Consider the following 26,311-nt stretch of genomic DNA (forward strand, 5'->3'; position numbering starts at 1 on the left):
GTGGAGAAGTACAATATGTTGCAAATGATTTTTCCCAGTCTTTTTTGCCACTTACTTTGCTATTGTCTTTTTTGCCATTTAACTTTGCCATGTAGAAATTATCATCATTATTATTTTTATGTAGTATATTAAGTGTTTCTTTTGTGGTTTGTATTTCATTGTTATGCTTAGAAATGGTTTTCCTTCCTCAGTTTTATATTAATGGTCACCTACATTTTCTTATAGTTTTTTTGTGGCTTCATGTTTTATATTTAAATCTTTAATCCATATTGAGTTTATTTTGGTGTATGGTGTCGTGTGCAAAAACAAAACTGTATATTTATATTTATTCCTACTGATCTCACTCCATTTATTGAATAATCCATTTACCCCCGCACTGACTTAAAATGCCAATAATAGTATTTACTTAGAACTTGTTATATTGGGGGCCGAGCCTGTGGCGCACTCGGAAGAGTGCGGCGCTGGGAGTGCAGCGACGCTCCCGCCGCGGGTTCGGATCCTATATAGGAATGGCCGGTGCACTCACTGGCTGAGTGCCCGTCACGAAAAAGACAAAAAAAAAAAAAAAAAAAAGAACTTGTTATATTGGTTCTGTCTCTAAGGAAAAACACACTTTAATGTTGTGTTTGAGAAGCCACTTCTGAAACAGAGTAGAATACTTGAACATTTGAACATTAATATTATGTCACAGCCGTTATAGATAATAAATTCACCAGAGCAAGTTGTGTTTCATATATTTTTACATGCTGTTGGAATTCTTTTGGTTATTTTAGATTGTAATTAAGCCAAGCTCCTTGAGCAGGATGAAGACTATCTTCACACAGGAAATTTTTACTGAGCAGGTACTTCTTTTTATTCTTAAGTACTTATTTAACTTTCTTTTGAAATATTCTGTAGGAGAAAACTTGTGTATTTCACCTTAAGGGAATAATATGGCCTTTCTCCATTCCTTTTCAATTTCTAATGATGATTTATTTCATCTTTGAAACTTCTATAAGAAGAATCCATTAGAAATATACTTTAAAAGCTACTCATTACATAGCAAAGCATGTTTTAAATTTATATATTTTTAGAGACTGAGTAGATATTTAAGAGTGTAGTGTTAGATATCAATGGTAGGGCACTCACATGGGGTAATCATTTGGATTTGTCAGGAGAAAAAAAATGAAGACCTATTTAAACGTTTAGGCTGTAAGATTCATTTCTAATTAGGTTATAAGCTAGAGTCTAAATTCCTTATTCTTGGATTTACATGTTCTTATTTGGCCTCAGCACTTTTGTCTATGGGTAAGCCTAAGGATATTTTATTTTTCAGTGAAGGAGTCTATTCTAAAATTTAAAAATAATTTACAGATTTCATTTGTCAATTTAAATCTTAAAATAGAAAAAAAGTCTTAAAAAATGAAATATTTGAAAATACTCATAGATCCACAATTGTTGCTTTTTTATAGTAATTAATATCTTTATCCCTGTACTAAACTCTCCCTCCCACTTATGTATACTACCACATAACAAGCAGTCACACATAATACATAGGAGAATCATAAGTTATTTTTTATGTCTTTACATTTGGACCAACTGGAAGACAGTTTGAGGAGGGTCTTTGAAAGACAACTAAAGGTCTGTGCATGACACACTGAGAATAAAAATTCTTGTTCATAGTTATGTTTTGCTTTATAATTCACATAATGTTTTTGCAAAAAAAGTTTACCTCCTCACAATAATCCTTTGAGGCAAGCAAGGCAGGGTTCTCCCATTTTGTAGATGTCAAAATAGATTCAGTAGAAAAAATGACTTCTCCAAAGTCATTAAGCTAGATTATATGATTTATTTCAAATTTTATATTTTTTATCTTATCACACTACTGTGTACATATATGTTTGATAACAAGTAAAAAATTAGAGAACTTTACACATCCCTAAATGTATGCTTTCTCATCATTCAAAGATAATTAAAAAATGTAATAATTGATTTTCATCATTTATTTCTAAGAACCATATTTGTGTTAAATATTGACAGTCTGCCTACTAATTCTTACACTTTCAGAATAATTTTATATTTGGTACTATCAAACATGTTTAATACTATTTTTCACTTTTAGGTTGTCACAGCTCACGCAGTTCGGGTCCCTGTCACCAGCAATCTGAGTGCCAACATTACTGGGTTTTTGCCTATTCATTGTATTTATCAGCTTCTCAGGAGTCGTTCCTTTACCAAGCACAAAGTGTCAATAAAAGTATGAGTTTGCATCATATTTCAAAAAACAACTTAAAGTAATGCTTTTTCCCCACTTCTATTTCAGTTTGTAGGCTTTTATTGTGGGTTTTGTGTATGAAATGTATGCTATTAAGCCAAAATATTAGTTATTTATATAGTTATAATATTATATTAGGATTAATTTTAGATTTTTTTTAAAAACAATATAACTGTTATTTACAAAATATATATTACTAATTCTTTTAAATTCTCAATAGCATCACATGGTTGTTTCATTAAAATTTAGTAAGAAATTGCCATTTTCTCCCATCCAAGTACTAACCAGGCCCAATTCTGCTTAGCTTTTGAGATCAGACAAGATCGGGCATGTTCAGAATGGTATGGCCGTAGACAAAATTGACATTTTCTGAATTTTGGTTCTGTTCACCAAATTGGGAAAGGTGCTGGTTAGCCCTCACCAATATTTGTAGATTTGTCACAAGGACACCTAACTTCTACATATTTTGATATGTTTTCAATTTTTATAGTTGGCTATATCAAATGGTTAAAAGGTCCTCTGAATAAAAGGCTGAAACCCAGGAGGTAAAGGAATCTGTTTGAACCTTTTCTAGAGGCTCTTATATTTACAAAGAACAATGAGCATTATATACATATTATCACTTTTAATTGTCCTTGTTTTTTTATGATTTAGTGAAATTATTTTCCAGCTAGATTATATCTTCTTCGTATTTTTAGCAAGTGAAATAGCTAAGAATTGAGTCCAGATACACACCCAACATTGCTATGTGTCCTCCATCCGAAGATAGTTAAGTGATGGTCTCCTGTAAGTGCTTGTCAAAGCCACTTTCTGAATCTTTCCAAGGGTTGGCTGTGAAGGACTGTTCTTCTCGAATTCCTCTTTGCTGTAAGGCCATCCATGACAACATATATGGTGCTTAAAATAGAGATGCTTTTCCTACTGCTTAAAAACTAATAGACTAAACCCAAAGCCAAACTTCCTATTTTAAGTTCATCTTCCACTGGGCAATAGTCTCGATTAGGACATATAGGTAGTTCATGTTTTAAAATCAAAGACAATTATGAAACTAGATAATATATTTGGAAGTGCCAAAATTTAAGTGAGTTTCACTGATTCATAAATCAGGTGAAATTGTATGTGCTTTTATAATTTTGTATGCTTTTTCTTATTGCCATAATTGATTCGGTGCCTGTAACCTTCTTTTTTAGGACTGGATTTATAGACAGCTGTGTGAAACCTCCATTCCACTTCATCCTCAGTTACTTCCTCTGATTGACGTGTACATAAATTCTATACTTACTCCTGCATCTAAATCTAATCCTGAAGCCACAAATCAGCCAGTCACAGAACAGGAGATACTCAATATTTTCCAAGGAGTCATTGGGGTAAAGTAGTGGTTCTTTTACAACTATTAACTTATTTTTCTTTAAGTTTGTTCTTTTGACTTATTCCATATGTTTTTCCTATCAGAGGACTTCTAAATGGTTCTGAATTTAAAACAGGGTTAAATTTCCTTAGATTACATATAAAAATTAAAAGAATGGTATTAGTTCCAAGTAGTTTGTTAAATAGGTAACTTTTGAGGAATTTTTCTAAAAGTTTCTTTAAAAGAATGGGTGTCCTGGAGATTGTGTATTTGATGGAGGACTGTGTGATGTTTCAACATATTCAACATAGCTTCATTTAGCTTCCTGGGAATCTAAGATACCTAGAAGCATTTATGAAGAATTGAATTTAATGAAAATCTTTTTTTCCCCATTTCAGGGAAAAATAGTTGCATTTTTTTGCAGATATACTTAAATATACAATATCTTTTTTAAGAGTTATTTTCTTCATGGTAATTTCAGATAATACTTGAGACTCCCATAAGTCTTTCAGAAGCAGCATGATGGGATTGCTACTGAGTAGTATCTGAAGTCTTTTTTTTGGTCCTGTCTTAGAGACTACTTAAGCATGTTCCCTGTCATCTCTCATGCCATCTCAAATTTCATTTAAACTTCAAGTTGTCTCTTTGAGTTTAATGTAAACATAGCATCATTTCTCCTGTATATCTGAGCTTGGGAGCAGCAACACCTAAGTATTCTATTTTGATACTTTTACTGTCAAAAAAAAAAAAGCACTCATGAAATTTAACAGTACTTTAAAATGTTTATAATATTACCTCCAGGGTGACAACATCCGCCTTAATCAGCGTTTCAGTATCACAGCACAGCTTTTGGTGCTCTACTATGTACTGTCTTATGAGGAAGCTCTTCTAGCAAATACAAAGACTTTAGGTAAGTTGTGCATAGGGAGTGTTTCTAGAGGTAGTTCATTTTATTTGCTTGTATTTTATTACTTTCCAAGCTGTTATATATGATAAAATAAAGCCAAATATTCTAACAAACTCCAGCATCGTTTTATAATCTTTGCAATGTAGTCATTGTATACTTGATACATAAATCATGCATATGTGGGCACATATCCATCCCTTATGCCTCAGTTCTCCTTTTAGCAGGCTAAATTAATAAATAATTGAATTGTCTGTATTTGAACAATTTTATTCATCTCATTTGCTAAATACAGATTAAGAGATAAACCTGAAGAAGCTATAACTGAAATTTTTTTGCTTAGTATCAATATTGGCCCTATCTTCCTTCCACTAGTGGGCAGATTAACAACCTAATCAAAAGCAACAGAAAAAAATATATAGAAAACTTCCTTTTGCTGTTAAAATTATTACTGAACTGGGCTTTGAAACCTAGCTACTTCATATAATATCAGGTCAGATTTAGCATGCAAGATATCAGTATAAAATAGTATGTTTTCCTATATTTGAAAAGGAAAGTCACCAGTTTTTAGGCTTACTAAATGTATGTAGTTTTTAATTTATTTTTCATATTTGAAACAAAATGTATCATTAAAAAACTATAGGCATTGAGTATATATGCAGGGAAAATTCTTGTAAGAGTGGTTACTTTGCTATAGCTGAGAGATTTTACTGTTTGAAAAGCTGTAAATTAAGGTAACTTTTCAGTATTTGGCAGATCAGTTTCATTTTATTTGTATGAGGTATTGTATTTTAAATATACTGTGAACTTCTCAGCTGCTTTCTTTTCTGACTACAATCGTTAGGATTATACAGATGATATCCCATAACTGTAATTATGTCTTTGTCATATTAGGGAAGAGACAGGCTAACAACAAACATTAGGTAATAGTCTCCCAAGAACATGGTGCTTGTGATTTAATAAGAGGTAGTAGAGGAATAGATTACTAGCAGGTGTTCTGCAGGAGAATTCAGACCATTAATACTGTAACAGGGGACCAAGATACACCTTAGTTTTTATTTTAATGAACTAAATTTGAGAGAAAGGAGCCAAGGCTGATTTAGAGGCTTTTGGCTAGAAGATCAAGGGTAGAATGACTATCAATTGAAATAAAAGTGAGCCTGTAGGAGGACCAGGTTTGGGGAGCATCAAGAGCTAAGTTTTGGACATGTTAAGTTGAGATGTCTGTTAGGTTTTCCAGTGGGAATGTTAAGTAGACATTTGTTTATATCAGCCTGGAATTTAGTAGAGCTACCTGGACTGAATCTTCGAGACTCTTTAGTGTGTATCTGACATTTAAAATCATGACATTAAATACGATCACCAAGGGAGGGAGCGTAGGAGGAAAATCAGGAGGGTATGGTATCCTGTATGCCAAGAGAAGAACGTTTCAAAGAGGAAGTAGTGATCACCTATGTCAAATGCTCTTGATAGAGCAAGTAAGATTAGTATTGAGGCTCAGCTGAGGACTGCATTAGCTTGCTAGAGGCTTTGCATTTGACCTTTATAGTTTTAGTGATAGAGTGGTAGTATGAAAACCTGATTGTAATGAAGAGAATTAGAGGAGATATACTGGAGAAAATGAGTAGAGACAGCTCTTTTGAGGAGTTGTAAAGAGGAGAGAAATGATGTGTTAATTGGAGAGGAGAATGAAGTCAGGGGAGGACTTTTTTTAAAGATAAAAGAGATAAGAGAATGTTCGAATGCTGTTGGGAATAATCTAGTAGAGAGGGAAGGATTGATGATGCAGGAGAGGGAGCAATACCTGGAGTGATATTCTTGATAGGTTGGAGGAGATGGAATATAGAAGATAAATGGAGGGATTGGCCTTTACTTGGAGAAGTTTTCCTCCTGATTTAGGAGTTTTTTTCTTAGTATACTTTCTCATTTCCAAGGGGAGTAAATAACTGCAGGATATGTCATAGCATGAGAGAGTTTTGTTCTTCCATGACCAAAAAGATGATTATTCTGTCTCAGATTTATTCCCACCTGTGAAATTGTGTTATGATTTCAGCATCTTGCTAACTGTTCTGTGGTTTGGGTCCTTACAATAAACATTATTAGCAGTTACCAGGTAGCTGCAGAAGCTCAAATATGGAATTCTGAAATTTGAGAAAGAGCCCAAGTATTAGAATATCAGAGCCATTAAAAAAATTTGTGTGTGCATACATTTTTGGTTTGTTTAAAAATATTCATAATACATGGATGTATATTAATTTTAGTTAAGTATCAATTCAAAAGAGTATGTGTAAGAAATAAAAAATAATGTAATAAATCCCTATGTACCACTGCCCAATTAAAATATGAACATTACCATTACATTTTTTTGCAGGGGAGGGGGCGGCTGGCTGTTGTGCGATCCAAAACCTTGACTTTGGTGAATTACCATCAATTTCAAGTTTTAATATTTAAAAAAATATTTTCTATTTATTACATCTGAAAACTTTATTATTAGGTAAAACAGTTTATTTTAGTTTATTTTTAGTTACTTTTGAAAACAATGGTAATTAATATTATACATTTGAAGAACTATTTATTTGTTCCCAAAGCAGTCAGTAGGATCCTAAAAACAGTCTTACTCTTTAGTAGCTAAAAGCATTTCTTGCTTAACTCATCCTCAGGTTTTACTTCATTTTTAAAAAAGTCTGGCCTTTTTTCTGCTACTGTCCTTCTGTTATGTGTGAAATTTCCTTCTTGATCACCAGCAGAACAAGACACATCTTGTGGTTCTTGGGAAACTATTATGTTCCCTGGCTGTAAATTCCTGAACTTGAAGTTTTTTCTTTGCACTCAATAGTTAATTATTTTCTTGAGAAGAAAGGTACTCCATCTGTATCTTTCAGAATGCATAAACTTTTAAGCAAATATTGGCAGATGTTATTTCCTGAAAGCTTGAAGTTTCAGAGCTGTAAAACCTAGAGTTAAATCAAATTTTGACCAAAAAAAGGGTTCTAGTAGATACATGAGTGTGTAGAGTAACAGTTTAAGAATTTTAGACTTATTTCAGTACTTACCTAATTGTTTACATATCTTTATGCAAAATAGCTGGTTTTTAAAATAAATACACATCAAAAGTGTGTTTACTGGAGAAAATTTAGGAAATAAGAAAAGTACGAAGATCATTGTATAAACCATCCATGATTCCATTGTCCAGAGGTAATCACCATTGGAATTTTGCTAGAAATTCCTTCAGCCTTTGCATGGATGAAAGCTTTCACAAAGTTGAAATCATACTATGTATTTTTAATCTACCCTTTCTACTTAATACATTTTAAATATTTGCCTGTTTATTTTTTTCCTAAGACATGTTCTTCAATAGGTGTATAATATTTCATTATAAATATGTATCATTACTTGCTTAACAAATTTCTTATTGTTGGTCATTTACATTATTCCCAAATTTTGCCATTATAAACAGCGGAGGAAAGAATATTCTTAGAGCTAACTCTGTGCACAGTTATAATTATTTCTTTCCTTACGACAAATTCCTAGATGTAGAACTAAGTTAAAGATTGTGAAAAATTATAATATTTAAAAGATGAATTGCCATACCACCTTCCAGATTTGGAATACCAGTATAGACTCCCACATTTGTGTAAGATATGAGTGCCTATTTCCACATGCTTTCACAATATTGAGTGTTATCATTTGTTCATGGTATCTTTTTAAGTATAGGGTGGAGATTAATCTTTCAAAGCAGGGTACTAACATTATATAACTAATCAACTATATTTTCTTCTATGACATTATTATTTCATTTTTAAAATTTAAATATGACTGGTGTAAAGTATGGAATAGAGGTCCGATTTTATTTTTTCATAATTGTTATTTGTCAGCATTACAGGGTGAATAATCTATCATTTTCCTATTGCTTTGGAGGACTGCTTTTATTTATATCAAAGTTTTATTACAAACCCATATGTTTCTGGATTTTCTTTTTTATGCCTGACATTTCCCGCATCTTTTGCCAATACTGTTCTTTTTCAGAATTTCTGTCTATTCTCACATATTTAATCTTTCACATGCACTTTACAATAATTTTGCCAAGTTTCACAAAAGAAGGATTTTGATCAGAATTATAGTAAGCTCGTGGGTTAATTCAGAGAGAATTTATATCTTTGCAGTATTGTCTTTCTGTCTAGGAATATGAAATAATTTTTGCTTTTTAATTATTAAAATGTAAGCTTCATGAAGGCTGATTTTTGTCTGGGTTTTTTTTTCACTACAGTATCTCTAGCATCTAGAATATTACATGGTACATAGTAGGCACTTAATATTTATTGACTCATGAGTAAATTTATTCCAGTTCTTTTTTATGTCTGTTAATAAAATTTTGTAGTTTACTTTATATTGGTTCTGTATAATATCCTAACAAGTTATCATTGGTTAGAGAAAAGGTAATGACATTTAGTTTGGATTAACCAAGCTGTCAGTTTCTTTTACTCATAAAGTATCATTTAAAAAAAAATTGTATAGTTAATATTTTTACGTTCTTGGAATGGACCCTACTTGCTCTTAGTATATTATTCTTTTAGTATGGTGTGAGATTTACTTTGCTTTTTTTCTTTAATTATGACTTTTCTGTCTGGTTTTTTTTTTTTTTTTTTTTTTAAGATGAGCAGTAAGGGGATCTTAACCCTTGACTTGGTGTTGTCGGCACCACGCTCTCCTAAGTGGGCTAACCGGTCATCCCTATATAGGGATCTGAACCCGTGGCCTTGGTTTTATCAGCACCGCACTCTCCCAAGTGATCCATGGGCTGGCCCTTCTGTCTGTGTTTAAGCAAGTGAAATTAACCTTTTCCCCCTTTTTTTTTCCTTTTTTCTTTTTTCTGTTCAGGCTTTGGTATCGGGTTTATGGTAATTTCATAGGTGAACTAGGAAGTTTTCCACTTTTTTAAGGATTAAAATGGCACAAAAACATGGGACAATGTAAATAGTATTCAAAGCATTTCTACAGTTTTGCTGAGGATGAGGTTAAATGTTAGATTTGAACCTTTGAAAGCCAAACATTAGAACAAATTTGGAAATGTGATTGCTCATGTTAAGTATGTAACACCAATGATCTTCTTATAGGCCTTGCATAGTTATAGTTTAGTATTTTAATGAAGGATTAAGAATATCCTTAATGTTATAGAGAAACAATTCAGAGAAACAGAGATTATAACAATTAAGAGAAACAGATATTAAAGAGAAACAACTGCTTTAGGTTAGGCTTCACGGACTGTGAGTTCTTTGATGAAATAATTATTTAGGATTTTGTCTTTAATTTCATAGGTCCAGAAAGTTAAATATCGATACTTTACCCTAAGCTGATCTTGGGGACTGTAGATCTTAATAAAAGTAGTTAACATTTGATTGCTTTCTATGTGCCAGATACTTCTGAAGCACATTAAAGTGTTACTTCATGTAAACCGTCACAACAGTTCTATGAGATAGGCTGTTATCTTTATTTCACAGGGGAGAACATTGAGACACAGGGAAATAAATTTCCCTAAGTAGTAAGTGTTGGAACCAGTATTTGACTGTCACTGGACCCAATAGCTGTTGTTTTAACTGCCTTCTTACTCAATTTATGAAAGATTGGAAGGGAAAACTAGGATGCTAATTTATTAATTTAAGGGGGGGATTATATCTAATCAAGAGGTACACAGTCTAGACAGTGATTCTCAACCTTTATTCTAACACTTGCATTTACATACTTTTTCTTGTCCTCAATCAAAAAAAAAAAAAAACAAAATTGTTGAGCTTTACTGTTTGAGATTTGAAAGAGAATAGTATATTGGATATGCTTTTTCAAACTACAAACATCCTGATTGAGATTCTCTTATATTCCTGTACAAGCAGAGTACTTTGGAACGAGATTAGGGTGCCAAGTATATAGTAGAGATGAGACAGAGAAAGACAGTATTGATTGGCAAGGATCTTTATGTGATCGAGAAGTCCTCTTGAAGGTTTTGAGTGTGGAATTGGAAACACGTGATCTGGCCAAATCTGTATTTAAATAGGAGGACTCTGGCTGCAGAGTAAAGGATTGATTAAAGAGATGAGAAATTGAAATCAGGGAAATTGGGCCATGGTAGATATTTGAACAGAGGATGAATGGGCACTGAATGAGGATAGCAAAAACAGAAGTTAAGATGAACTTGTTTTAAAAAAAAAAAAAAAAGATGATGTGGCTGGCTGAAGGTAGTGGTTGTGAGAGAAGGAAGTCAAATTCATATTGCCTACCTTTAAAAAGTCAGTTACCACTATTGTATATAATATGATTAAATTAAGGTCTCTTTTTATAAGTTATATTGGAATCCTGAATCTCTAAACTTCATAACTGCATTTAATCTTCCTAATTAGATTTGGCAAGTCTTAACTCACCTATCAGTTCTTTTAGTGTAGGTCACTTCTGTACGTGGCTTTTCTTATCTATTATGATTTTTCTTCCCACAAGTTTCAATTTCAGGGCATTTTCCAGATATTGCTCTTAGGTATGTTTTGCTCTTCCTGTGTGTCCACCAACTTTGGTAGTGATTCTTTATCCTTTATGTGCTATATTCACATATTAAGTGAGATTCAGATTAATGAAAAGTAATTTGACATTGTTTTCGTTCCCATTTGGGTTGAAGGTTAAGATTTCTGTTGTTTCTGACACTTTATTTTATACTTTTTATCTTTGACAGCTGTCATGCAAAGGAAGCCCAAATCATATTCTTCTTCTTTAATGGATCAGATTCCTATCAAATTCCTTATTCGACAGGCTCAAGGGCTGCAGCAGGAGTTGGGAGGTATTTGTTTCATTTGCTTTTTACTACTAAAGTTTATTGTTAAAAAATACCTTACCGTTTATAATATTATAAAGTGTAATAGGTACACAATTTTAAAAATTTAAATAATTCAAGAGTGAAATTCCTCTTTGCCTCCCTCACTAAATCCATTATCTCACTCTGCAAACCACCCTTGCACCACAAAAAAACCCAGCTGTTTTCAGTTTGGTATGTATTTTTAGACATTTTTTCTCTATAGGTTGAATCATATGAAATTGCAGATGTTCAACTGATTCTGTCATACAGAAATAGCAATTTCATATGGTTGAACCTAATAGACTTGTTTTTTTTTTCTTGGATGCCTTTTCATATCATTACATATAGATATGCCTTATGGTTCTTAATTGTTTCATAATATTACGTAGTATGATTTCTGTAATATTTTTACTATAAATACTGTCAAATAGAAACATTGTAGTATTTTTTCAAATTAGATATTTTTCTTAAACACCTCTTAATGTTTGAGAGTGGGTTTTTCCTGTTTCTTTGAAGATGGAATTTTTTCTCTTTGTTATGGTTGGTTTTAAGGAGAAACATGAGTCTTCATTGGTAATCTTTAACTAGATGTCTGCATTTATTTACTTGTACTTTGCATAATCTACTTCCAAAGAAATGTTATATTTGGCAGCATTTGGCAGTTAACATTTTATTGAAGAGTATGAAATGTAGATTCATTTGTAGTATTTTAAGCAGTCTTTTGTTATTATTGGGGATAATTTTAACTGTACATATATTCCACTGTGCATTTAGAGATTTAAATTTTAAAATAATACCACTTGTAATTGTTACAATGTCTTTTCAAACATAGAAATGTCAATTAAGCCATTTCTGTGAGAAAGCAGATGTTATCCCTTTTGGGACTAAGCAGTGATATGATTTGATCTAAGATGCATAGTAAGGGGATGATTGGATCTTAAAGTACTTCAATCACTACTGCTGCTTTTTCTACTACTCTTACTATTCTGATGATAATAGTGTAGCAATGGTTATTTATTAGCTACTTATATGCCAAGCACTTAGCATAGTGATTCTTCATACTAAGTAGGTATTTTTATGGTACTTATTTTCTCATTATTGGTATTACACAGGAATAGTCATGAATAGTCAGACTACGCTATAGGCAAAGTGTTAGAAACAAGGCTTTGATTTAGTAAAAGGAAGGTATCCCATTCTGTCAGGTTACAGACTATGCCAATTGTATTGCTACAGACTATGCCAATTGTAGGGCTAGGCAATTCATAACTAGAGCCAAAATGTTTCATTATTTTAGTTATACTAAGTTTCCATTTGTATTGTTAGGGTTAGGGCCCACAGTCCCTTTGCCCAGGCTGGGTCACAGATCCCTCACATGCAGGTCCGCACTAGGTAATTGGGAAAGATCCTGGGAGCCATTGGCAGACGACAGGAGCTCAGTCCTCAGCAGTAGCTGCAGCTTACAGCAATAGTTGCAGCAGAAGCAGCAACGGTGGTAGCCTTTCGGGGCATCCCGGGGGCACTGGCAACAAAAGCTTGTAGCAACAGTCTCCAGCAGCAGTAGCTGCCTCCCCATCCTGGGGCCAGTGGCCCTGTGGATCAGAGCCACTTGTCCTTTATACTTAAGTCCATGACCCAGGACACCTAGGTGCACATATGCAGTTACATTAGACAATAACCAAGGAACACCTTGGCACACGTGCATATTTACATCAAATGCTCAGCAAGATTCTGAACATCTGAGTGGCCCTAACCATTTTCCTTCACTTTCCCTACGTATTCCTTCTGATTTTCCTTAATGCTTCTGGAAGGAAAACAAATAAATGAACGCTGTTGTGGTTATCATGTATTGGCTGATGTACTTAGCTGTGTGATTTTGAGATCCTTAATAAATGTCTTTCTGCCTGTTTGTTTCCTTACAGTAGAGTGAGACATTAATGCTAACTTTGTGGGAATGTTAGGGTGAATTGAGAAAATGTACATAGAGTACCAGAGACCTTTTAGACACTTAAAGTGGCAACTTTAATTTTACCCTTCTACAGCAATGATTCTCAACAGAGTTGGAGGAAAGGGCATGTTCTCTACAGAAGACCATCAGAATTTCTGAGTGGGGCCTTTTTCAATACATACATGACCTCCTCCAAATGGCCATTCTTTTCTCCTCTTTTTCTTTCCTTTTCCCCTCAACTCATAAACCACTGCTGTGTTGAACAACTTTTCCTGATGGGAAACTGCCATATGGGATGGGGTAGAATAAAGCTTGAGAACTTTTGATATAAGTAGTAGTTCCCAGCTCACTATGTATCACATTACCGGGGGATCTTTGTTCAAGCAGATTCCCTGGCTCAAACTACTGGACAGAAGTTCTTGAACTAAGGTGTGCGTGCACAAGAAGTGCAAATTCTAGAGCTCCATTCCAGAGCTTCTGATAGAGTCATCTGGGATGGCATCCATTATTCTGTATATGAAACACACTTTTCAAGCTTCTGACACTAATGGTGCTCTAATCATTCTTTGAGAAACATTGCTTTAGAGCATAACCTTCTTTCCTTGTGGGCTGTTGGCTTGCTAAAAATGAGAAGGGTAGGGAAGTTTCTGGTGTTTGAGAATGGAGAATCCAGTTGACTTTCTGTTAATTTTTAAGGGTTGCATTCAGCTTTACTACGACTCCTTGCAACTAACTACCCACATTTATGTATTGTGGATGACTGGATCTGTGAAGAAGAAATCACAGGGACAGATGCCCTATTAAGGCGAATGCTCCTGACTAATAATGCCAAAAACCACTCTCCTAAACAACTCCAAGAAGGTATAGTAGATTGACACTCCTTTTACCCCTTTAGTAGTACAAGGAGATGCTATGCTAATGGAAATCTTATAATCATGCAAACTTTTCCTGGGGATATAACAATGTTTTGGTGAATATAGCGTAAGTAATTCTCTTTTTTAAATTAATTTTTATTGAAACATTGATTGTACATATTTATGGGGTACAGAATTGTGTTTCAGTACATGTGTCCATTGTGTGATGATCTAATCAGGGTAATTAGCATATTCCTCATTGCAAAACAACCATTTTTTGTGATATGAACTGTTGCTTTGCCTCCCACGGATTTGTCACCTCTCTTCCCCTAGGTGGTGGAGCCGCAAAAGGATTACTCAAAGCCCATTTCTTCCGAGCAGTGAGAGACCCCGGAGGGGTTAATTTCCCAGAACCCTCATGAGCGAGGCATTCCTTCCTTGGGAAATTAACCATGAACTGGGGTTCCCTCCCCACATTTATTTTCCAGACCAGGAAGTTATAGAAAAAGAACATAGGTGTGGTAATAGTTTAACAATAGAGGCTGATAAGAAGCAAAGTGACATTCCATAATGAAGTTTGCAAAAGGTTAAGTCAAGCCACCAACAAAAGCTTGAGCTTAGCTTACATTCTCTTTCCCTACAGCAGCTTCCCAGTGTCTTTACATATCAATCAAGTAACTTGTCTGTCCTTGAGCCAGCAACCTTGCTGTGTTACAATTCTTTATCATACAACAGAGACTTTTAGCCTGGGGAAAGTTTCCTGTCTTTTGCAAAGTTAACATTTTTATATGTACTTTTAAGAAGTTAGGCTAAACCTGAAACTACAGGGAACTAGACTTTGTGAAATATATTTGCTTTCTAAATGTAAGTATACTCCACAATGAACATTTGATCCTCTTCCAGTCGTTTGATAACATGTAGTCATTGTTAACTACAGATTCCTGGATCAACTATACATCAGTACAACTTATTTTTGCTATCTAGCTATAATTTTGTATTTACTAACCAGCCTCTCACTTTCCCCATTTTCTTCTCTCCTTTCCTGCCTCTAGTAATTGTCTTTGAGTTTAAGGAATTTTAACCATTTCTTTCTGACATGCTTGTATCTTTTCCCTCATAGGTCTTATGTTATATCACTAAAAAGGTGGTGTGCTTTTAGGAAGGTCCTAAACTGGTTAGAAATGCAATGGAATAGGGCAATATACTTGGCTGTTAATAGATAATATTCATGATCAGCACTGTTAAATAGAAATATAAAGTGAGCCAGTATATAAAATTTCTAGTAGCCACGTTAAAAAAGTAAAAAGAAACAAACTTAATTTTAATAATTATTTTATTTAACCAAATATATCCAATATTATTTCATCATATAATCAATATAAAATTATTAATGAGTTATATTTTTTCCCCACATTAAGTCTTTGCAATCTGGTATGTATTTTACATACATAGCACACCTCAATTTGGACTAGCTACATTTCAGGTGTTCAATATTCAGATGGTTAGTGACTACACTATCTGGAGAGCACAGTTGTTTTTAGTAATAGCATTCTGCTGGGTGCTTACATCTTATGATGTGGACCTAGAGGAAAGTATCAAGAAGTTAGAACCTTTCAAATGAATGTTAATTACCAAAAGCAATACTTTGGTATGTTTTCCTGTTTCAGTCCTGTTTTTAAAATCAGTCAGAATCACCAAGAAAATGAGATTAGTCTTTGGGTCACCAATGTGATTTTAAAAATGGGATCTTTTTTGTTCTTTATGAAATAACAACTGCACTTCCATGAATTTTTCTTAAGGCCCTTATATTAAGTTTAGTCAAAACTATAGCTAGGATTGAAAGTTTTATATTTTAGCAACATGGTTTTCTTGATTTGTTTGGCCTATGGTCTGAGAGAGCAGTACTACTTCGTGCTTAGTAAACTTTACAGAATTTAGTAATGATTGCTAAGTTTTCTTTTTTTAGCATTTTCAGCTGTCCCAGTAAGTCACACACAAGTGATGCAGATTATAGAACACTTGACTCTACTGTCTGCCAGTGAACTTATACCATATGCAGAAGTATTAACATCCAATATGAACCAGCTGTTGAATTCAGGGGTTCCACGGAGAATTCTTCAAACTGTCAATAAACTATGGATGGTTCTTAATACTGTGATGCCTAGAAGGTAAATTCAGTGTACTGTTACATGTAGTACATAAATGTATAGCAGTGATAATATACAAGAATCTAAACTTAATCGTTGAAAAAGTATTTTACAAGACAACTTACATCAATATTTGTTGAGAATGTGACAATAACTCCTTTCTGAAGACTACTAATTAAAGAGTTGCTATAACTTTAAGGAAAAGAATGAACTTTATCTTAAGAAATAGAGAGAAATCTTAAAGTATTTCCAACTCGAGTATTTCTAAGTAGGTTCTCGTGTACAGTCATTTGTGGCGATTGTGATTTAGATCATCATTTGTCTTGCATCATTGCAGTCTTTCCAAATTTTGAGGCACATTAAAATCACCTGGAGAGCTTTTACACCTTCTGATGCCGAGGTTTGTAAACAATGCCAGTTAGATCAGCATATCTGTGGGTGGGAGTCAGGCAGCAGTATTTTAAAAAAAATATTCATGGGTGATTCCAGTGTGCAGCAAAGTTTGGAGAATGCTGGATTTCTTATTTTGTTTTTAGTCAGTGAGTCTCTGAAGTAATATCTTGTCTGCTCTAAAAAACTTTGGTTTTTTTTTTTCCCCCACTGGGCTGGACTTACCTGAGATTTTGATTCAGTAGGTCTGGTTGGGGTCTTGGAATATTTATACTTTGTAAATTTAATTTTTATTTGTGTCAAATTAATAAATGCACATAACTTAAGTAGTATATAAGGTCTGCCCATACCTTTCTATTTAGACTCTAGCTCCTCAGAGACAATTATTTTCAGCTTTTATCTTTTTATTCTGACATGTACATCCTCCCAATATATCTCAGTGATGTGCTTATAACTGTGATTTCCTGATTTTCCAATTTAGAAATTATCTGTTGGGCTGGCTGGGGTTAGCTCACTTGGTTAGAGCAGAGTGTTATAACACTGGTCAAGGGTTTGGATCCCCATACCAGCCAGCACCCCCCCCCGCCCCCACTTCGCTGAAAAGAATTATCTGTTGACGTCCTGCTATACAAGATGAAGGTTTAGCATGCTTATCTGCTTCCTCCCCTGTGAGTCCCTTTCCCCCCAATACACATTTCCCCTTCCCCCATTTCTCCCAACACAGGTATATGAAAAGTTTGTTAAAGCAGTATTCACTGTGCATGTTGTTATGACTAAATGAGTGATATTTATAGTTGAGCTATGTAATATCCTTTGATTACAATTTCTTTCTTATTCAAGTGCCCTGCCCACACTCGACAGCATATCACGAGTTAAAACTTGCCTCTCTTCCATTCGCTCAGTTTTTTGTTTTTGGTACCAATAACTAATAACTAATTCATCCCCAAACACCATTATTGAGATTTACTTTACAGTTAGTTATAATACATCATAACACATCAGTTAATGTGTCAGTAACATTTTTTTCTTGGAGACATTCCTTTACAGAGCTTTCCATCTTCATGTTCCTATTTGGGACATACATAGAATGGCTAATTTCTCTCTTCTTTGTTGGATTCCATGTTTTTCTTTCTTGGTTTACTTCCTAATTTTAATGAGTGAAACACACACTCAAGCTGCTTCCTGAGAAAGGGTATGTGGGAAACTTAATTTCTTTGAGACTTTGCATGAGTGAAAAGGTTTTTATTTCTCACATGTGATTGATATTTAGTGTAAGTATAGAATTCTAGTTCATTTTTGCTCTCAGAAATTTGAAGGCATTGTTCTACTGAATTAGTTTCCATCATTGCTATTAGTAATCCGATATTATACCAAATTCTGACTCTGTATGTGACCGTTGTTTTTTTTTCACTCTTAAAAACCTTTAAGGTTTTTCTTCCCCACTGTTTTCTAGAATTTCATGATAATGTCTTTTGGTGTGGGTCTTTTTTTATTCATAGTTCTGAGTACTTGGTTGACCTTTTTAGTCTGGGAAGTAATGCCTTCATTTACAGGACATTTTCTTTAATAATTTCCCTGTTTTTTGAAATTTTTTGTTATATGAATAATTTTTTTATTTTTGGTGGTTGGCCGATATAGGGATTGAACCCTGGATCTTGGTGTTATCAACACTGTGCTCTAACCAACTGAACTAACTGGCTAGCTCTGAAATATTTTATTCTTTTAAGATATAATAGTTAAAAAGTTTTTTCTTCTGATCTCTACATTTTCTGTTTCTTTGGAGTTTTTTTGTTTTTCCCGTTTGTATATTTTAATCTTTTCAAAGTAAAAGCTTTATTTTATTTTATTTTATTGAGTCAAAATCGATTATACATATTTTTGGGGTTGAACATTGAGATATGTTGATTAAATCAATATTACTAGCATATATATTGTTACAAATGGTAATTATTCTTTATGTCCCTTGTCCAGCCTCGCCCCTCTAATTGCCCTAGATTTCTTCTCTCCTTCTGAAAGAATAATGGTTACTCTGTTAACTTGTTGCCTAGATGATCTGTTCAATGCTGAGAGATGTGATCAAGTCCCCCAATATTATCATAGAGCAGATGCTTCTGTCACTCTGAAATGGGTTTTGTGGAAACAGACATCCTCTTCTTTTCTTTGTCTCTGCTGGTGACTCTTCTTGTGTGAATGCACTCCAGTGGTTGGCGGACCATCTGTGTGGTGGCTGTGGCATCTAGCTGCTTATACAGCAGCCATGGTTATTGTGGTGGCTGTGGTGGGCCACCCACATAGAGGTGCTGTTTTTGGCATGCTCCTTGGCACTGGTGGTATGCCTCTTTGTGGGGTGTGTTTGGTCCCCTTCTCCATGCCTCTGGTCCCTGGGCAGGCCTCAAGGTGCTGGCACCATGTGCCTGGTTGTGGGAGAGGGATCCAGTCCCCTTCTCCATGTCCCGGGTCCCTGGGCGGAACCCAAGGTACTGGTGCAGTGTGCCTGGTTGTGGGAGGAGGGTCCGGTCCCCTTCTCCATGCCTTGGGTACCCAGGTGGGCCCCGAGGTGCTGGCATTTTGTGCCTTGTGTGGGAGGAGGGTCCAGTCCCCTTCTCCACGCCTTGGTTCCCCAGGCGGGCCCTGAAGCGCTGGCTCAGTATGCCTGGTTGTGGGAGACAGGTCCATTCCCCTTCTCCTTGCCTCAGGTCCCCGGGCAGGCCTCAAGGTGCTGGTGTGGTGTGCCTGGTTGTGGGAGGGGAGTCCAGTCCCCTTCTCCATGCCTCAGATCCCTGGGCGGGCCCTGAAGCTCTGGCACGGTGTGCCTGGTTGTAGGAGAGAGGACCATTCCCCTTCTCCTTGCCCCAGGTCTCTGGGTGGGCTCTGAGGTGCTGGCATGTTGTGCCTGGTTGTGGGAGAGAGATCCTGTCCCCTTATCCATGCCCTGGGTCCCTGGGTGGGCTCCGAGGTGCTGGCATGTTGTGCCTGGTTGTGGGAGGGTGGTCTTGTCCCCAACTCCATACCCAGGGTCCCTGGGTGAGCGCCAAGGCGCTGGCTCAGTGTGCCCGGTTGTGGGAGAGAGGTCTGGTCCCCTTCTCCTTGCCTCGGGTCCCTGGGCAGGCCCCAAGGTGCTGGCGTGGTGTGCCTGGTTGTGGGAGGGGGGTCCAGTCCCCTTCTCCACGCTTCAGGTCCCCAGGTTTGCCCCGAGGCACTGGTGCAGTTTGCCTGGAAGTGGGAGTGGGGTCCAGTCCCCAGATCCAAGCCTCCAGTTCCCAGGCAGGCCCCAAGGTGCTGGTGGTGTGCCTGGGCCGGAACTAATCTTTTGTCCTTTGCTTCTAACACAGGGGAACTTCCTGTGGGAACCACTACTTAAGCTGTGTGGTTGTTTAAATAGTTCCTTTCTGCTGTTTCCCTAGGGAAGGCTTTTTGTGCAGCTCAAGGTTTAATGGTTTAGTGGATCTGTGTTCTGTAGAATCTCTGATCTGGGCCTGAGTTTTTCATCAAACTGCACGCCATTCAATTCTGTATTCCTGACCAGTCTCCTCTGGTCCTGTGCTGATTGGAGGGCAGATCAGCTGTCCTTGCTGTGCCCCAGTGTTCCCCTGGTGGGCTTGTCTCTCCCACCGCCTGTGCTGCAAACACTTCCCATGGGATGGGCCGTGCACCGGTCCCTTGCGATGACTCACCGGCCTCTGAACAGCTCCCTTTTTTCAGTTCTGCCTCCTCGCTCCTGTGTGGGTCCACGTGAACCCTATTAGTGATCCTGCTGTCCTGGGGGCCGCCAAGGCCCTCTTCTCTCTTGCTGCCTCCAAGTAACTGCATCTGAAGGGCGCAGCTGCGGCTTCTGCCGGCTCCTGCTCCATGCACTCATCAGCTCGAGCCTTAAAGCAGCCGTGGCCCGAAATGCTCAAAGCAGCTTTTTTTCCTCTCATCGTAGTTTCTCCCGCCTTCGTGAACTCCGTAGGTCTCTCCTCCTCTTCCCCTGAGCTCCAGCGGCCCGGCTTGGCTGATGTTACATTTTTAAAGTTGTAAATCTGGTTGATTTGTGGGAGAGAGTGGCGCTGCGGACCGTCTATTCCGCCATCTTGATTGGATCTCCGTAAAAGCTTTCTTTAAATGTCTGATGATTGTTGGGTGTCCACTCATATTTAAGAGTGGGAAGTTTTGTATGTGACATGGGGCTGGTGGACTCCTGGGCTTCATTGTAAGAGGTCAAGTACCTTCCATATTGGTATATCCCTCTGTAATCCTGATTTGCAGTTAGTTTAGTAACCACTTTTATAATCTACTCAATATACTAATCTCAAAATGGTATCTTACATCGAGACTATGATGGTAAGTGTAGAATAATGTATATTTATGGGGCCAGATACATTTTCAAAGTGTTTTGGTGTTATTTCATGTACAGGTATTGTATCATTTCTGTTTTACAGATGAGGAAACAGTTCAGAAAGGCTCAATGATTTACATAGTCGTATAGCAAGTATAACTGAGTTTAGTTCAAGTTTTTATTTATGTCATGATTGTTCCATTACAACTGTGAAAATTTTAGACTACTTTGTGTTTACTGTTTTATTTTCTCTTGTTTTAGCGATGTAATAATAGGTTACATGTCTGTACTTTTTAATTTTTCAAAGTTAATTCACACCTATTTTTAAATTTTTCCCTGAATATAATTTTCTAATATAGAAAGGCCTGGATAGCTTACAGATTTCAATTATAATATAGCTGTTTGAACATGTGACCATTTTTCATCAGGCTGTGGGTAATGACAGTTAATGCACTTCAACCTTCAATGAAGTTTGTACGACAACAAAAGTATACTCAGAATGACCTGATGATAGATCCTCTCATTGTCTTAAGGTGTGATCAGAGGGTTTACAGGTATGTGTCATTTGAGTTACATTTTTATTATAGAGCTATACTTTAGAGAGCCAAAGAAATTGAAGAAATTCAGTTTAAACTTATAATTTAGCATTTTTGTGGATATATAGGCCAGTTTTTTAGCCTGTCTTTTTTATTGATTTAAAGAGCTCTTCCTTTATAAAGGATGTCAGCTCTTTGTGTATATATTGCAGTTTTTTCCTCATTGCTTTATTGTTTTGCCTTTTAATTTTGTTCATTTTTTAAACTTTATTTTTTTACCAAGTGATCATTATCATGGTTTTAAAAAAAAATCACACAATATAAAGATATATACATGCAAAAGGTATGACAGTCAAGATTTGGTTTGAATGAGCCCAATGGTGGTGGTAGGAAAGTGGATGATGGAGTACATGAAACCAGACTAGCCATGTGTAGATAACTGTTGAAGCTGTGTGATGAGTTCTTGGGGGTTCATTATAATATTCGCTCTTTTATGTATGTATGAAAATTTTCATAATATACATTAATAAGTAAATATTTCAAAACACACAAGAAGATTAACAAAAAGTGTACCATGAAAAGTCTTGCTCTCATATATATAATTCTGACATTGCAAAAGAAAATTCCTCCTTGGCCTCTTTTGACCAATTCCAATTCCATTTCCAGAAGATACTTTGTTATAATGATATGTATGTAGCTTTACTTTTCTTTGTACTTACACATTTATAAATAGAAATATTTGCTCTTTTGTTTTGGGTGGCTTTAAAAACACATAAGTAGTGTTATATTGTAGGCATTATTTTGTTCTTTTTTTAAAAAACCTACTGTTCTCAATATATTTTCCATATTAGTATGCATAGTTCTACTTCATTTGTTTTAACTGCTGCATAGTATTCCATATATAGATTACCAGGTTTGTCCTCCAGAAACTCTGATTCAAAATGTATGGGATTTTTTAAAAACAAGCATTCAAGGTGATTCTTATTCCAGCTTTGGGAAACATTACCATAGTTTATTTAACCATTGACACTGATGGACATTTAGGTTGTTTCTAATATGTTAGTTATAAACACAGCTATAATGTCTGTTAATGCACACGTTATAGTTCTCTCTGTGATAGAAACTGGGAAGAGAGAAAGTGGAATTTCTGGGTTTTTCTAAAGGCTTGGCATTTAAAATTCTAATGGTTACTAATTTATTCTTTTTTCGTTTCCTTTTTTACATTTAATTCTTATATTTATCTCATTTAAATTTAATCTGTAGCAATCTTTGAAGAATGAGTAACTGTGTACCTATTTTATAGATGAGAAAAAAGGCTCAGGAAGTAACTTGCCCAGGTTAAATGGATGAACCACTCTTGGAATACGGAGTTGTCTTGCTGTCTTGCTCCAAGGAAGAAACAGGAGTAGAAAGACAGGAGTAGAAAGAATGTTCTTTTCTAGTCTCCTTCATCTTATCAATAATAGAGGACAGCTGCTTTGTAGGCTCATATCTAAGAGATTTACTGGAAGTGCCATTTTCTGAAAAAAGGAATGTCTTTTCTCTAGAGCTTAGATTATATTTGATTTTAGCTAAGAAGAAGCTATATAATCTTAACATATTGCGAATAAGAAATATATATTAAACTTTTATTTTGAGAATGAATATTTCAGGGAGAAAACTTACTACTCTGTGCTGTTCAGGTTTTTCTAATTATTTAAATTGTATTGATCATGTTCTGGCTAATATATAAATTTATATATTTTCTCATATATTTTTCTTTTCTTTGTTTGTTTAGATGCCCCCCACTGATGGATATTACCCTTCACATGTTGAATGGATATCTTCTTGCATCTAAAGCCTACCTTAGTGCTCATCTGAAGGAAACGGCAGAGCAAGATAGGCCTACCCAGAATAATACAATAGGTTTAGTTGGACAAACTGATGCCCCAGAAGTTACCAGAGAAGAACTGAAAAATGCATTACTGGCTGCTCAGGTAAATTTAGCTAAAGTAAAATTTTGTCAGAAAAGGCAAGGGCTTCCCTACTAATGTAATCAATTAAATAGATGGCACAATATGCCCTCTATGCACATTGGTGGCATATCGTGTATTCCTTTTATTACATAATCTATTATAGTGGTGTTACCTTTGCTTCTAAATATCAGATGGACTGTATTACTGAAATCAGGAATAATCTTCATGATATGAATTTAATAGCCATTTAAATAAGATTTATATTTTAACATAAAATTTAACTGTTCTGAGGCTATAATTATAAGTTCATTAATTTATTTGAAAACTATTAATTGAACACCTACGATGTGTGAAGAAGTACTGTTCCAGGGATTGGGGATATAGTAGACAAAATCCTTGGTCATTTGTTTCTTAAGATTAAATAGTAGAAGGGGCTGGCTGGTTTGCTTAGTTGGTTAGAGCGTGGTGCTGATAACACGAAGGTCCTAGGTTTGATCCCTGTACCGACCAGATGCCAAAAAAAAAAAAAAGATCAAATAGCAGAAAAACAATTCAAATGGTGGAGACAAACAATAAACAGGAAAACAAGTACACATATAATAAAATGTCAGGCAGTGATAAATACTATGACAATGTAAGTAGTTCAGCTTTATATTTAGAAAAGTTTTATAACAATGTATAATTTTATTGAAGTAGTTATTTTGAATAATGCAGGAGTTGTGAGGTGGTAATTTGAGGTCTTCAAAGTAGAAATGTTTTCTTAGTTTGAAATATATTTTCTGAAATCTTCTCATTGGCAATAAGGGGAATTAAGACTAATAATATAGGTCCACAATCCCTTATCTGTAATATAGAAATCCAAAAAGCTATGAAATCTGAAACATTTCTTTTGTAATTCAGTTGGCAGAAAAAGTTGACCTGACGTGAACTTGTTTGGTGACAAAATTTGAATTAATATGAAGCTATTTATGGTCTTTATCCCACTTAAGGTGAATATTGGTATGTTTCACTGTAGAAATATTAATATGTTTGATTACAAGGGGCTACCCCACTCTCTGCTGGAGGTATTACATAATATTACATTAAAAAAATTCTGAGTTCTAAAATAAATCTGTCACTAAGAGTTTCAGATAAGGAATTGAGGATCACATAGCTAACATCTTTATAATGCTTATCATATCCTGGGTGCTAGTCTAAGTTTTTTTACATATATTAACGAATTTAATTTTTACAACCAACCTATAAGATAATGAGTGTTATCATCTTCATTTTTATAGATTAGGAAAATGAGACCTAGGGAGGTTAATTGACTTGCTCAAGGTCACACATGTAGTAAAGGGCAGAATGAGGATTCACACCTAGGCGCTCTGGCTCAAGTCTGCAAACAAAAACAAAACAGTAACAACAACCAAAAACCCCTCAACCCCAAGCACAATAATTATAAAGTTACGGTTAGCCCTACTAAGTGAGTTACATACTAAGCAAGTAAGGTCGGTCAAGTTCTGAAACGTTTAGGACCAAGTAATTGTTTTCTTCTACCCCAGGCAATGGCCATCTATAGAGATGCATGTGATATATTCCTTTTTTTTTTTTTACTACTTTCTGCTAGATGAGATTACCCCTGAGCTACTGTTCTGTGAAATGAACAGTATGAAGTTCTATGAAGTGTGTAGACTGAGCAACAATGAGATGTGCATGTGGAATGGATGGTAAAGGTAGAATCTTTCCTTGCAAAACCAGGGCCGTGAAGAACCTGTCTTCAAGTTAAGGAAAAGAGCTATGGGAAATGACTTTTAGGCATTAATCATTTACCACCACGTTCAAAGGAGTTCATTAGTTGGTAGCCAGGTGGGACAAAGGGAAATACATAGATATTGTGGGAAAAGTAGGAGATGAAGAGGAAAGAAAGGTGATTCTGGTAGAAGTTATTTTTGCCTAGGGTTTGTTTTGGATGTCACCAAATCAAAATACCCTTCTAACAGATGATCTTAAATTGGAGTGTATGAATCTACCTTAGAGATATGTGACTTCCCTGAAATTATACGTTTGTTTACTTGTTAATTTTTATGGGGAGAGAGTGTATAGATATTTCTTCAGATTCTCAAGGGGTTCATGATGCTAAAAGGTGAAAACCACTGCTCTATAGATTGCTCACTTCTGCTTTTAGAAGTACTTCTTTGTGTGTATGTGTGTGTTTAAGAAACTAGTTATTTTATCATTTCTGTTCTTGTGAAAACAAAATTAGGTTTGGTTTTCAAACCAACTTCTCAGAAACTTCTTACATTCACTATGTTTTATTTGCATGTAGGATAGTGCCGCTGTCCAGATTCTCTTAGAGATTTGCTTACCTACTGAAGAGGAGAAAGCAAAGGGTATCAATCCAGACAGCTTGCTAAGGAATGTTCAAAGTGTTATGACTACCAGCACTCCAAATAAGGGGATGGAGGAAGGAGAAGACAATTTGCTCTGCAATCTTCGAGAAGTCCAGTGCCTTATCTGTTGCCTGTTGCATCAGATGTACATTGCAGATCCCAATATTGCTAAGCTTGTTCATTTTCAGGTCTGTTTTCAAAGAATGATGCTTTATTGTTGAACTTTATTTTTGGGGGGAGGCTTTGAATACGAAATAGATTGGGATCAGTCAGAAACTAGAGATAACACAAATGATCATGGTCTTTTGCAATATAGAGAAAAATCCAGATTTTTAAGATTTTCAATCTAATAAAGTATCCAGATAATTTTTCTCTATTCTAGTGTATTAGTGAAAAGTGAAATGCTAGGATACATGTAGGGCACTGTAGCCTTCTGAGCAACTCTTACAGAAAGGA

The 26,311-nt window shown here is 35.5% G+C and overlaps 1 protein-coding gene across 1 annotated transcript in view; it reads left to right on the forward strand.

Annotated features, from left to right (window-relative positions):
- The window catches only part of INTS2 (integrator complex subunit 2), a 47,618-nt gene that overhangs the window by 19,415 nt on the left and 1,892 nt on the right, over positions 1-26,311 (forward strand). Inside the window, exons 12-21 of the mRNA XM_063111466.1 lie at positions 774-842; positions 2,102-2,236; positions 3,445-3,621; positions 4,404-4,512; positions 11,219-11,323; positions 13,980-14,144; positions 16,104-16,305; positions 21,421-21,546; positions 23,306-23,504; positions 25,792-26,043. Of these exons, the coding sequence (XP_062967536.1) occupies positions 774-842; positions 2,102-2,236; positions 3,445-3,621; positions 4,404-4,512; positions 11,219-11,323; positions 13,980-14,144; positions 16,104-16,305; positions 21,421-21,546; positions 23,306-23,504; positions 25,792-26,043 (1,539 nt within the window). The remainder of the gene's footprint in view (positions 1-773; positions 843-2,101; positions 2,237-3,444; positions 3,622-4,403; positions 4,513-11,218; positions 11,324-13,979; positions 14,145-16,103; positions 16,306-21,420; positions 21,547-23,305; positions 23,505-25,791; positions 26,044-26,311) is intronic.

Source organism: Cynocephalus volans, chromosome 10 (assembly GCF_027409185.1).
Source record: "Cynocephalus volans isolate mCynVol1 chromosome 10, mCynVol1.pri, whole genome shotgun sequence".
NCBI lineage: Eukaryota > Metazoa > Chordata > Mammalia > Dermoptera > Cynocephalidae > Cynocephalus > Cynocephalus volans.